The sequence below is a fragment of the Colossoma macropomum genome, unplaced genomic scaffold (assembly GCF_904425465.1).
Source record: "Colossoma macropomum unplaced genomic scaffold, Colossoma_macropomum, whole genome shotgun sequence".
Classification (NCBI taxonomy): domain Eukaryota; kingdom Metazoa; phylum Chordata; class Actinopteri; order Characiformes; family Serrasalmidae; genus Colossoma; species Colossoma macropomum.
In genome coordinates this window covers 35,033,046-35,047,765 of record NW_023494801.1, presented here as the reverse complement: position 1 = coordinate 35,047,765, position 14,720 = coordinate 35,033,046, and the positions used below count along the sequence as shown (strand labels likewise).

General features: G+C 41.7%; 1 protein-coding gene across 2 annotated transcripts in view; it reads left to right on the top strand.

The window, feature by feature from the left end:
* The first annotated feature begins 5,494 nt into the window (after positions 1 to 5,494).
* Positions 5,495 to 14,720, top strand: part of prkcbb (protein kinase C, beta b) — a 165,227-nt gene continuing 156,001 nt past the window's right edge. The window contains exons 1-2 of one of the 2 annotated variants that reach the window (XM_036589600.1): positions 5,495 to 5,661; positions 6,863 to 6,894. In XM_036589600.1, coding sequence (XP_036445493.1) covers positions 5,495 to 5,661; positions 6,863 to 6,894 — 199 coding nt within the window. The remainder of the gene's footprint in view (positions 5,662 to 6,862; positions 6,895 to 14,720) is intronic. The other variant, XM_036589601.1, reaches the window with a different exon arrangement.

Here is a 14,720-nt window from a genome sequence, read left to right as displayed (position 1 = left end):
TCTCTGTAGCACGATGGGGCTAATCTGCACAGATTAACCGTAAACATTTAACCAGTAACACCAGATTAACGACCTCAGCACAGCTTCGACACGTCAGACAGCAAACTAGCCAGTCAGGCTAACCCTGAACTGGGGATGAGTGTCTGAGTGTCTGTGGTCTGATCTACTTCCTTCAGTGATTTTCCATCATCGATGTTCCATCCTCTTTGTTTTCCAGAGACACTTCCGTTGTGTCGTGACTGGCATTGCGGTGTTTTTGAAGTTGTCCGTGTTTCTTTATTCGCAGTGCGTTCGTTAAACGCAGCTCTGATGTCGTCGTGTTGATGAAAGTGTTTTCTGTGATTTTATGAGTTTGCGAAGTTTTTAAATTGTTCTATGATCCGAGTCTCATCGGCCCCCGTAGAAAAATAACATAAGATACGTTCACATTACGAGCCTCGTTGCTCAAATCCGATTTTTTGCTCAAATCCGATCTCTCTGACAGGATGGTTCACACTGGTTTAGCTAAGTGATTCAAATCTGTCATTAATGTGACGAACCGGCGTCCTGAAATGACCCTCATGAGCTCATCCTGCTCAGTAACGTCACGTGAATGAATCACGTTCATCATCAGCACAAACTAACGAGCAGAACGAGCTTCGCTGAGAAGATCATTAACTCTGATCAGCTCTCAGCTTCATTATTAGAGCGAGACGAAGGAGAAAAAGGTGAGATGAGCTGCTTTTCCACCGTTTACAGGCTTTAACTTCTGTTCGGCGCTGTTGCCATGGTAACGCTGAATGATGGTGCAGTGGAAAAAAGCACATGAATTCCGATCTGAGCGTCACTTTAAGGTCACATGGCCACGAATCGGATACGTATCCGATCTAGGACTACATATGAAAGTGGCTCAGGTTGGATTTGAAAAGATCAGATTTGCCACACAGCTCTGAAAACATCAGATCTGAGTCACATCAGGGCAAAAAATCGGATGTGTGCCACTTCAGCCTGGTAATGTGAACACAGCCAAACTGAACTGTGGAAAATATGACAATTCTTAATGTTCCACACTGAGTGTGTTTACATGCACTTAATAATCCGATAACTGCAGAAAATCAGGTTTTGTCAGTAATCTGTTCAACGCATTTACATGCACTTGAGTAATCAGATAATGTGGAAACTCCAGGTATACATGAGTCAGACAGTAATCAGATTTCTGCTTTACAACCAGGCAATAAACTCACAGAAGAAGATGCAACGTAAACGTAACGTAAAACTCAAACTTCACACCGCGGCTTTTTTTTAAACGACGCGCCGCTTTACCTGAAAATATGAACCTCATCATCTAGAAGATGAAGAAGATTTAAATCCTTTATTTCCTGTTTGGTTTCAGCGCCGCTCCAACAGTGTTTTGCTGCGTCTCGCGACGTCCACCGTCTGATCTCGCGCTGCTCAGACTGAGAAATCCGATAGAAATCAGAGTAAGAGTTTACGTGCACTGAGAAATCTGATTACTGAGCTAAAGTCCAGCCTCTTTATCAGATTTCTAGATCGGAGTATGGAGTTTACATGACCATTTGAATAATCGGCTTGATCGGATTATTGAGTGCATGTAAACACACTCAATGATTTTCAGACTTTGGGACACATTTACTTCAAAACAATGGGATCTAACTGCTCACCATGAGGGACAGGGATGCAGCCTCACTTCCTGCTGTAAAATGCAGGGGCGTGGCTAAAATAAGGCTCCGCCTACAGACTAAAACTCAGTGGTGTGAAAATGTGGGACAGCATTTTTATTTAAAAATTAAACTTTTGAATCTGAATCTTCCAAATTCACTTTATGAGCCAATGAGATCCTAAAAGAACCCTATGAATGATGACTGTACTGTGGCGTCGGTGCACGTCTGGGCTCTGTTTAGTCACGGTAGCATTTCTTATGCTGAGGGACTTTTATTTTGAAGGGCAGGTCTCGGTCCTGACCGCATGGTTTATGTAGCGCTACACTGACTTCCTGAGTAAATTCCAGTAAAGCTGAGTTATGGACCAGAACTTTCTTGGAGGAACCTTCACTACACTCCTGAAAAGGGGCTTTAAGGGTTCTTTAGTAAAGACAGTGGCTCTGCAGAGAACCATGAACACTCAAAGAACCGTTTCCTGCTTAAATGGTTCTCTGCATGGTGAAATGGTTCTTCACATTGATGGAGTGTGTGTTCATGGTTCTATGTAGAACCTTTTTGAAAAGGGTTCTATTACTATTAGGATGTCAAACTGGTAAAAATAGAAGAACCCTTTTTTGTGTTATAAAGAACCACTGTTTTTACGAAAGAACCGTCTGTTTTGAGAGTTCCCTGTATTTTATTACTGCTGTGTCTAAACGGATCAGAACGTGATGCTTATAAAGGTCTAAGATTTGATTATTTTACTTATTTTGATTTATTTTGATTTATTTAAAATAGTTTTTACTGTGGAACCACAGTTTGAACTGGTTCAGTAGAACAGTCTAGGCTGCAGGTCAAAGGTCAGGAGGCTAAACTGAGTACAAACAGGTTTAAAAATGAAAAACAAGCTCAGCTTGCTCTGTTTACAGCCCAGTTTCAGCTGCTTTACTCATTGTGAACAGCAGGGGGCGCCATTTCACTCCGTACAGCCTCCCAGCTGCTCAGAGGGTCAGCAGTTCAGACTGTTAATGGAAACTGAAGCTTGTTTGTTTGTTTGTTTGTTTGTTTATTGTAGTAGGTTTTTTTGAGGGTGGAGTTGATTTTTATGATGTTAATTTATAAACAAAACAATCATTATTTCTCCAGTACATTAAAGCAAATAGAACAGTAAGTAAATGGATTTTAAAGAGTAAATAAGCAGATTTTAAAGTGTAAATACGTTTTAAAGAGTAATAAACATATTTCAAAGAGTAAATAAACATTTTAAAGTGTAAATAAACAGATTTTAAGAGTAAATAAACATTTTAAAGTGTAAATAAACAGATTTTAAAATGTAAATGTTTTAAAGAGTGATAAACATATTTTAAAGAGTAAATAAACAGATTTTAAAGTGTAAATAAACAGATTTTAGAGAGTAAATATACGTTTTAAAGAGTAAATATATGTTTTGAAGAGTAATAAACATATTTTAAAGAGTAAATAAACGTATTTTAAAGTGTAAATACTTTTTTAGAGAGTTAATAAAGAGAGACAGAAGTGTTCTTGCTGCTTCTCAGTTCAACACAGGAAGTTTTGCGGTGTTAACCAGAGGAAACTGCAGCTCACATACACACACACACTCAGACACATTCACACACACTCACTTCTGAAACGCTCCGACAGCTCATCACACACACACACACACTCACACACTCACACACACACTCACTAACACACTCACACACACACACACTCACAGCCACTGACGGGTTAAAAGCTGGAGTTTATTTTTAATCCATCATAAATATTCATCATTAATTCTCAGTGATGAGTCGTTAGTGCAGCAGAGATGATCTTCAGCTCCTCACTGACCTGATCCGACTGATCCCACTGATCCGACTCGTAGCTGCTCTGCGTCCCGATCAGGAGAGACACATATGAACGTGTGCGCGGGTCACTGGGGTCACCGACAGGCCAGAATTCAGAATTTATAAGTTTGGTTGTGGTGAATTGAACCAAAAGGTGTTTCACTGTTTTACTGTTTGCTGTATTTACAGTTGACACTCAGTCAGTCTGTCACAGTCAGACGAGGCCGAGAATAAAGAAATCACCATTAAAACTTCACTAATGAGGTCACTGTGGTTGTGGTCACAGTGGTGGTCCTCCGCTGAGGTGGTCCGTGCTGTCGCCATCTAATCTGGATTCTGTTCTGATTATCTGCTGCAGTGAGACTCTCAGCCTCACAGCGGCTTTTAAAACGCCTGTTTCACACAGCGCTGCAGTTCATCCTACAGCAGTTTAGCCCCGCCCATTCATCCTACAGCAGTTTAGCCCCGCCCGTTCACCCTACAGCAGTTTAGCCCCACCCATTCATCCTATAGCAGTTTATCCCCGCCCATTCACCCTACAGCAGTTTAGCCCCACCCATTCATCCTACAGCAGTTTAGCCCCGCCCATTCACCCTACAGCAGTTTAGCCCCACCCATTCTTTATGGGGATGTTGAGCACGTGCGCTGATGTTTGTAGCTTAATCAGTGCGTGAACCGAGAGCTGAACCGCGTGAGAGAAACACGTTAATCAGAGGATCCTGTTTCCGCACCGGTTACTGACGCTAAAGAAGTCATTTCATTTAGTTGTGTTTACGCTGAGAGTCACAGACAGAGAACCGTAAAGCAGAACCGTTTCACAGCAGTGACTAATGTAGAACTCTGTTTTTAAACCAGCGCTACGATAAACGCTCCTCCAGTGTTCGCCATGGTGGCTAGCAGAGTCAGCGTCAAGCTAGCAGAGTCAGCGTCAAGCTAGCAGAGTCAGCGTCAAGCTAGCAGAGTTAGCTCAGCGCTATGTAGGTTTTTGACCTGAGCTCCAGTTTAAATGCAGACAGTTTTAGCTGAAGCAGCACTTCAGGAACGTTCTTCACTGCGTGTCTCGTTTTCTAAGTGACGCTTTATTTACAGGCTAAACCTGAAGTCTGTCTTTTATTGCTGCAGCGTTAGCCTGTTAGCCGCTCCCTGGTCAGGCTGAACGTGTCCAGGTTATAAAGAGGGTGTAATGTGTAAAAATACACTCCCACAGCTCATCTCACACAGGGTCACCGACGGGTCGGGAGCTGGAGTTATAATCAAATTCATCATGAATATTCATCACTGTTGAAGGAAGAGGCGACTTTGCTGGAATCAAATTCAAAATGGGCGTTTATTTAAAAAACAATCCAGTTTCTCAGTTTCAACATTTATTATGTTGCCTTGTTCTGTTTTTTGGTTAAATATGGTTTTAATTGATTCGCGCGTCGCTGCTTTCTGTTATACCTACAGTTTGCACAGCGACCAAACAATAACTTCAAAAGTACTTTATCTGATAATGTAAATATTTCAGCAGCAGCCAGTCAGAACAGAGCTCATTTGCATATATGAGTCTTAAAGGCGCAGTAACAGAAACAGCCTGTTTGATTGTAAGAGGTACAGAGAGGCTGTAAGTGATGATGTAGAAACACATCATGACGTAATAAGTGGAGCTCAGAGGGGGGAAGTGGGTCTGAGCTCTTTAACGTGTATTTTCTCTGATTATGGCAGAGTGGTGGGGGGGGGTAGGTGGTGTTATAGTAATATATGGACACCCCCAGCCAGCACCACCCCCCCTTTAAAACGATGCCCTGATCTGATGAATGTAAAGTGATCAGTAACGAGTAGAACGCCGCTGTAATTATTCGCCCCCTCTCTCAGTAGGTGTGGTATTAGCACACTGCACTGGAGTTGGCGGGCGTGGCTGAAGCACCGCGTAATCGGAGTGGGCGTGTCCTGCGCGCCGTGTGTGGTGCTGTTCCGTGTCGCGCGCAGCAGAAGCGGCAGCAGTGTCGGCGCGCGGAGGCTGTGAGGATGGCGGATCTCGCGCAGAGTGGCAGCGACGGAGAGCAGCGCGCGCGGGGCTTCGCGCGCCAGGGCGCCCTGAGGCAGAAGAACGTGCACGAGGTGAAGGACCACAAGTTCATCGCGCGCTTCTTCAAGCAGCCGACCTTCTGCAGCCACTGCACGGACTTCATCTGGTGAGATCAATGATCATATTAATCACGTCAGTAACTCGTTACACCCGCCGATCAGCGGTTATTGATTTATCATCAGTGAGACTATTAGAGTTCAAACTGTTTCATCTCTCGACTTTGATGTTTACGCTGTAAATAAACTGAGGAAGTGAAACAACAACAGCGTGAAGTTCAGAGAAAAACAAACGAGCAGTAACCAGATAAAATACTCTATACATTTAATATATATGTGTGTGTGTGTATGTTTACTGTGTTTGCACAGTAAACGGTTCTACATAAATGGTTCTACATAATACCGAAAACTGTTCTGCTGTTGCTGCAAGCTTGGCTTTGTGACTACAGCAGAACCTTTTTTGGTGCTATATAGAACTATGTACAGCATATTCTCCATCACCCTGAAGAACCATTTGACCGTGCAGAGAACCACTTAAGCATGAAACGGTTCTATATATAACTCATGGTTCTAAATAGAGCCATGGCGTTTACTAAGAAACCCCAGGAGAACCATATAAGAGTGAATACGTTAGAATGAAGTCTTGTGTCTCGTTTCTGCCGCTTTCCAGTCTGGGCTGATCTGAAATCTGCCTGTCGGCCTTTACGCTCTCACTGTTACACACTGAGCAGGTTTAATGATGAGAAGCTCCAAAATCACAATCTGATCTGGTTCTTTTGACTTCAGATCAGGGTTAGAACGTCTCTCCTGCTGCTGTTTGCAGAGAAATCAGGCTTTGTTTAACAGTGATGATCCACATATACACACATATCCAGGGATGCAGGATATGGGGTGATGGTTACAGTGAGCTGAGGCTGATATCTGATATTTTTCATGTAAACATTTATAAAATGTATAAATTAAGACTGAATCCTGTGTAATAAATAATAAATAATAATAAATAAATGCAGTGTTTCAGTGCAGAAACTCAGCGTCACCTGAACCCTCACTGATATGATTCTGATATCAGGTGTAATAATAAACACTGATCAGATGGTATAAAGACAACATTCAGACCTCAGTGTGGTGATGAGAATTCACTTCAAGGAGAAAATGTCACCGAAAATCAACTAATAAATCATCAAATGTCAAGTTTTAGTCCTGGTGTTTGTCACGTTTGTGAGACACTCCGGTGCAAATAAACAGATAAACGAGTAAACAAGCTGGTAAACAAAGTTCCTCTAACGCTCTGTGTGCTTGTTTGTTCTGCAGGGGTTTCGGGAAACAAGGATTTCAGTGTCAAGGTAGGAGCGCCGCCCCCAACAGCGCCGACGAGAGGAGCTGAATAAGTGATAAGTTCTGTAGATGAACTGATAAAGGGATGGGGTGGCTGGGGGTGGGGGGGTGTTTCCCGCTCAAACACGCTCAGATAATGATCTGTAATGCCTCTCAGACGAGAGACTCTCATCAGAAACATGTTTATGTAAAGACTTTGTGTGTCGTCTGCGTATATAAGTGTGATTAGACATAGTTAATTACACAGAACAAGGTGATTAATTGTGATTAATCATTTTCAGTCGGTTTACAGTGCTGATTATCATATATACATACTGTGATCTAACACTGTAAACTGTTTAAAAACGATTAATCGCCTTGTTTTGTGTAGTTAACAACAGTTAATCACACTGTTTTGCGTCGTTAGTTGTAATTAATTACATTATTTTATTGTAGTTAATTGCAGTTAATTGCATTGTTTGTGCAGTCGGTTGCAATCACTCTGATTGTTTTGTACAGTCAATCGCAGTCAATCACGCTTTTTGTGTTTCCGTTGTGATTACATTATTTTTCTGTAGATTTTCAATCAAACACTATTTGGTGAAGTTAATCACAATCACATTATTTTGTACAGTTAATCGCAATTAATCACATATTTGTGTAGACAGTTTTGATTAAGTACACTACTATTTTGATGTAGTTTATCACAAATAAACACATTTTATTGTGTAGTTAATCACAATTATTCACATTTTTTGCACTCATTTGCAACTAATCGCACTATATTCACGATTATTCAGATTATTCTGTGATTATTCATGATTGATTGCTCAAATTTGGCCCTAAAGAAGGATGTGTTCCCATTTATAAAGCAGTGCATCGTGCTGTAGCTGCGTGATTGGACAAAAATAAGCCTCATCAGAAAAAAGTATGTATAGTTTTTGATATGTCAGTAACGTTATTTGTATCGTGTGACTGCAGAAGCTCCAGAAAGTGAAGGCAGTGTTCATCACGTATTTGTGGAGCAGTAGGAGCTGTTAGCTGGTAGCTGTTAGCGTGTTTAGTGTCTGCACTGCAGTGTGTGACTCTTCACACACACAAGTTGGTGTTGCTATACTTGTGAGGAGTGTTCGTTACTGTAGCTGCACCTGAACCCCAATCTGACCTCAGTGACCCGACGGCGATCCTTCTGCTCTTTAGTTGGTTTGTGGTGAAAACAGGACGTTTCACAGTGAGGGGCAGCAGAAGGTCCTCACTCGTGCAAGGCAGTCGTGTTATCTGCCCGTCCTGAGGACGCTGGGTCCTCAGAGAGCCGAAGACGACTCGCCCCGCGCCGGTTAATTAGAGTGTCTGTTTCACACGCTGACCGGCTCATTCATTTTGAACGAGGACGCTTCGCTCACTCACACTGTTTGAGTTTCTCACACAGGATCGGGTTCTGTTCAGCTCTTACACACACGCTGACCCTCATTACGGTCAGATTAACCGGTTTCATCCCTCGTCTGACCAGCTCAGGTGAGCTAGACGTGTGTGTGTAAATAGGAGCGGATTATTTTAACAGTTAAATGATCAAAACCTTCATCAATATCATCAATAGTATCAGCAATAACAGTAATAAATAGAACATAGTGTCAATATTAACTGGAAAAGTGGATTTCCTGTGCAGCTGCAGCGCTTCCCACTCTTAATAAGGACGGTTCTACAAGGGTTCTTCAGTAAAGACAATGCTTCTGTATAGAACCGTGAGCACTCAGAGAACCACTTGAATGCCTAAATGGTGTAGTGGTTCTTCAGATTGACGGAGAATGTGTTGTATATGGTTCTGTGTAGCACCAAAAAGGGTTCTACTATTGTTACAGTGTCAAGCTTGCAACAGTAGCAGAACCCTTTGTAGAACCATTTTCAAAAAGATTCTATATAGAAGCATATACAGCACGTTCTCCATCAATCTGAAGAACCATTTCACCTTTCAGGCATGCAAGTAGTTCTTTGAGTGCTCACAGTTCTATACAGAACCACTGCCTTTACTAAGGAACCCTTGTAGAACCATGTTTTGTAAGAGAGCAGGCGGTTGCTAGAGTACTGCCAAACAGTTATTATGGTATATAAGGTGGTAGCTAAACTGTCGTTAATTGGTTGTCATGGTATCCCAGGTGGTTTCCAGGGTGTTGCTAGATGGTTGCTATGGTTTCTACAGTGTTGCTAGGTGGTTACCATGGTATCCCAGGTGGTTTCCAGGATGTTGCTAGGTGGTTGTTATGGTATCCCAGTGATAAAAACAAATGCTGCTTCTATTTTAAGATTCCGTAAAAATACGAAACACAGTTCATTTCATTTACTGCAGTAATACAGTAATACTAGACACTCACATCACTCTACAAGCTGAAACACTAAGACAGCAGGGGGGTCAGGGCTCGACCCCAAACCCCGCTTTTGAGGACAGCCATTGGCTTGTGAACCACTGAATACTTTCCTTTTATTGGTTCACTATTCAAACATTAGCATAAATTAGGGTGGCCTTTGTGTAAATTGTATTATGGTAAATTGTCCTTTGCAAATGATATGCAAATAAGCTAATTATGCGCCTCAGATGTAGCTGATGAGCTCAGACATGTTTGATGTCTTTAGTTTCAGCGCTGGAGCTACGAGGCAAATGCAGCTAACAAGTAATGGACACTTATACCCACCAATTAGCATTATGCTAACTGCATGCCTAGATCATTGCTCACTTGAATCAAAAGTGTTAGTAGAGTTAGCTTCCTGTTCTCCAGCCAGAGCGTAACTGCTGCCCCATTTAAGGTGGAACGGAGAATTCCAAATGCGAAGCTGGGGAGCGGGAAGCTGCCTTCGGCGTTTGTGCCTCAAACCGTGTGGAGTCGATGCGTTTGATGTAAAATTTGGTTAATTTCGATTTCAGACTGAAGTATCGCTTTAAAGCTGCTGTGGTTTCCCGACGGCTCTCCGCTCCATTTTAGCTCCTCAGGGGCGAGAGCTCGTTCTAATAACAGGCGCAGGCGTTATGATTCAGTGCTGGAGAATAATGAAGGCTTTACTCCACTGTTCAAAAGCCAGTTGTAATATTAATAATTCATACGCAACAATAGCTCATACAGCACATTACAGTCATAAATGTTACATTTATATTACCAGTATTTTACATTTACATCTTAATGTATTAAATATACACAGCAACTCATATTTTAGATGTTATAATCAATATTAAAGTACTCAGGGAACAACACAAACTCAGTTAAACACTACAGTTATTCATTTATTTATATATTCATAAATATCTGTTTGTATATTTAACAGCAAAAACAGAACAACGGAATGGAATTCAGCTTAATGGAGTGTGTTCAGTTCTAATGGGCTGTGTTATAGTGGAATGGACTGTGTTAAGGTGGAATGGATTGTGTTAAGGTGGAATGGACTGTGTTAAGGTGGAATGGACTGTGTTAAGGTGGGATGGACTGTGTTAAGGTGGGATGGATTGTGTTAAGGTGGAATGGACTGTGTTATAGTGGAATGGATTGTGTTATAGTTGAATGGATTGTGTTAAGGTGGGATGGACTGTGTTAAGGTGGGATGGACTGTGTTAAGGTGGGATGGATTGTGTTATGGTGGAATGGATTGTGTTATAGTTGAATGGATTGTGTTAAGGTGGGATGGACTGTGTTAAGGTGGGATGGACTGTGTTAAGGTGGGATGGATTGTGTTAAGGTGGAATGGACTGTGTTATAGTGGAATGGATTGTGTTATAGTTGAATGGATTGTGTTAAGGTGGGATGGACTGTGTTAAGGTGGGATGGATTGTGTTATGGTGGAGCTTTTGGTGTTTGCACCATCCACATATTCTCCACTCAGAACCATTCCTCTTAAAGCAGTGGTCACCAGCCATCCTTTCAGAGATCTGCCATCCTGCTGAGGATCTTCTCCAGCTCCAAACCTCAGAACCCTCATCCAAGACCCTCAATACAGTCGCAGCTGGTTTAGAGCAGATGTGGTTGATCAGGGCTGGACCTGAACTCTGGATCACCTCCAGACGCTGTGCTGCTGGCTCAGTTTTCGTTGATCTACTGAAGTTGCTCCTCTCTCTGAGAGCAGGTCTGTAGCTGATGTAAACAGGAATTCCTCAGCGAGGTCGGCTCTCTGGGTTACAGACTGTCTGAAGCTGCTCACTCTCAGCTCAGATCTCTGTATCTTTTAAAGTTAAATGAAAGGTCAGCCGTGCAGGACTAATGCAGCAGCACCCAAACACGCACTCCACCGGCTCTGCTTTTCTTCATCCGGAAAAATATTTACTCTCTGAAAATGAAAAGCTTAATGCCCAGAGCCCAGAGCTCACCGACTCAGTGTCCTCCAATAAAACCCAGCTAACTCGTAATGTTCTTCAGCACATCCCAAAAAACAGAAACCCCCGTCTTCAGAAACCCAAACGTTCTCAAAAAACCCTGACCCTTCTTCAGCTAAGACAAATGTTCTCCAATAAACCCTAACAAACCCCAACGTTTTCCAGCAAATCCCAACAATCCTAAATATTCCCCAGCAAACGTCAAGAACTCCAAAATGCTTTCCAGAAAACATGAAGATCCAGCATTGTTTCCAACGATGTTCAACAAATGCAAACCTTCTCCAACAAATGCAAACCTTCCCCAACAAACCCAAAACCTTTTTCAATAAACTCAAACCATCTCCAACAAATCCAATCCTTGTCCAACAAACTCAAACCTTTTCCAACAAACCCAAACCTTCTCCAACAAACTCAAACCTTTTCCAACAAACCCAAACCTTCTCCAGAAAACCCAAACCTTCTCCAGAAAACCCAAACCTTCTCCAACAAACTCAAACCTTCTCCAGAAAACCCAAACCTTCTCCAACAAACTCAACCTTCTCCAACAAACCCAAACCTTCTCCAACAAACTCAAATATTTTCCAACAAACTCAAATCTTCTCCAACAAACCCAAACCTTCTCCAGAAAACCCAAACCTTCTCCAACAATCTCAGACCTTCTCCAACAAACTCAAACCTTCTCCAACAAACCCAAACCTCCAGAAAACCCAAACCTTCTCCAACAAACTCAAACCTTTTCCAACAAACTCAAACCTTCTCCAACAAACCCAAACCTTCTCCAGAAAACCCAAACCTTCTCCAACAAACTCAAACCTTCTCCAACAAACTCAAACCTTCTCCAACAAACTCAAACCTTCCCCAACAAACCCAAAACTTTTCCAACACACTCAAACCTTTTTCAACAAACTCAGATCTTCTCCAACAAACCCAAACCTTCTCCAATAAACTCAAACCTTTTTCAACAAACTCAGACTTTCTCCAACAAACCTAAACCTTCTCTAACAAACCCACATATTCTTAAACAAACCTCAACAAATCCCAAACATCATCAGCAAACTCCAGTAACCCCTGTTGTGTGGTGGAACGACATGTAATTAAACTAGTAGTTATCTACATTTGGCACTAGTTTGCTGGCAGTTCAGTTTTGAGAGAGAGAGATGACTCAAGTGTCCAGTAAACAGGAGAGTCAACATGTAGGCCTACTGTGAAGACTTAGTTATTAAGGCACTTTTTGCAATGAATTTAATTTCCATTTAAGTGGCATTTTTTGTATAATAATATTGTGTTATAATTTCATATCTCATGTACAGCCAATTGGAATCTTTTACAAAGTAGTTTGAACTATTTTAAGTAGCTTTAGAGACCCAGACTAGATTTCCAGGGTGGCCTGGCTGTAGTTCAACTTCCTCCAGTGTGAAGTAACTGCAGTTTGCAAGGCAGCTTCCCCAGCGCTGTGGGCTGGCGTGTGGTGTGTGGTGTGTGGTAGAACGTCTGTTCTCCTCGCTGTGGTTCATGCTGTTTGTCTTGTTTTTGTAGCAGAACAGTGTAAACCTCACGGTCAACGTCAGAACGTTTGGGTTTGTTGGAGAGTGACGGGTCAGTTGTTCTGGACTGAATGGAAGGAGAGTAAATCTCTCATCTCACCATCATTCAAGTTAATCAGATGAATTTGATTCGATTCAGAGTTTATGAATGTAACTGGAGGGACTGTTTACACAGCAGTGAGATCAGAACCTCATTTAAAACAGCCTGATTATTTTTATTTTGTGTGAAAAATGAGCTCAAACTGCACTGAATGTTACTGTAATTGATCAGAAACGACTCTGTTCATTCCAGAATGGATGCAGGTGAATCAGCTCCGTCAGATCGATGTGTTAAACTCTCACTCACACACTGACATTTACCTCCAGCTGCAGATCTTTAGAGCAGCTTTCAAGGTGAAAACAGCGTTTAAAGGTGTTCAAGACTCGACTTGCTCAGGAATTCACTCAGACACCGGGCTCCAGCAGAGCCTCTCTCTCTCTCTCTCTCTCTCTCTCTCTCTCTCTCTCTCTCCCTCTCTCTCTCCCTCTCTCTCCGTCTCCATGGTGAGGCTCTCCTGGTTCTGCTCCTTTTCTCTTATTTCCAGCGTTAGTGAGTTTAAACTGTGCTCAGTGAGTCTCAGTGTAGATGACTGTATTACCGTGTTATAACTCTGAGGACTGAAGGCTGATGAGAGTTTAATGTTTAGAGAAACAGATCAGAGCTTCAGTCAGAGAACACGACTAACACACACTCTGAAAAGCAACGCCATTCAGAGAACCACTTTTGGTTCCCTAAAGAACATGTCAGTGTGAGTGTGAAGAACCTTCTATACACTTAAAGCCTTTAACCCTCTGGGCTTCATGCGTGTCACACTCAGCGTTTCTATATGTGTTTCTCTGTCTTTACAATAAAACAGCGAGAAATACGGTTTAATACGAGAATCACAGTGAAAAACCATCAACATCAGTGACAGTAAGAACCTGTAATGATGATCTGACAGTATAATATAGTATAATATAGCATAACATATCACTGTTGTCAGAAGAAAACCTTGTATCTCCAAAATGGTAACTTTACAGGAGAAGGAAAAAACATACTTCACTTCTATTGTAAGTCAATGGAACCAGACTATTTTCCAGGTCATTTTGGGTCATTTCTTTTAGGCCATTCATCATAAAATTTACACATAATATAAAGAACAACAGGCACTTTACAATTATGTCAAAAACTGAAAAGTGCCAAAAATGGAGATACGAGGTTTTCTTCCAACAACAGTGATAATATAATATAATATAATATAATATAATAAAACAGAAACATTCTTCAGCAATATAAGAGTTCTTCTTAGAACAACATGTTGAGGTTCTTTAAACTTTAAGAAGTTCTTCACACTCGCACACCTCCTTTAAAATATGATTCTCTAAACCATAGTTCATTGAAAGGTTCTAGGGGACCAAATGTGGTTCTTCTACAGCTTTGCATGAAGAACCCTCTGTGCCACCCTCATTTTTACATCTTAGAATTTATCAATGAATAACTGATAAAATATGTGACGTTTACCAAAATGATACCGTTGTTGTTATAATGATCAAATGGCTTTATTAACATGGGGCTTTTGTGCTTTTCTTTTCATTTCTTTATTTTATGTTCATGTGAAGAAATACACACACTGAGTTTTGGGGGCTTCTGTAAGGTCAGTAGTGACAGCAGCCATTGTGGAGTAGTGAATGAGGAATTTCCCTGCAGCTGAACTGACACAGAATCCACAGAGCTTTGGAGGTTTATGAGTTTGAGCTGAAAGGCAGGAATTCGTGTCCCGTCATTCCAGACGTACCTGTGAGTTAGAATAGGAACCCTCTGACCAACAGAGGTCAAGCTGAGAACGTTCCTCAGGGCTCTTACTCATTAAGGAGTGAAGATGCTGAAACTTTAAAGGGACCAGATCACAGAAAACTGACTGTCAACACTGTTAAACTCACA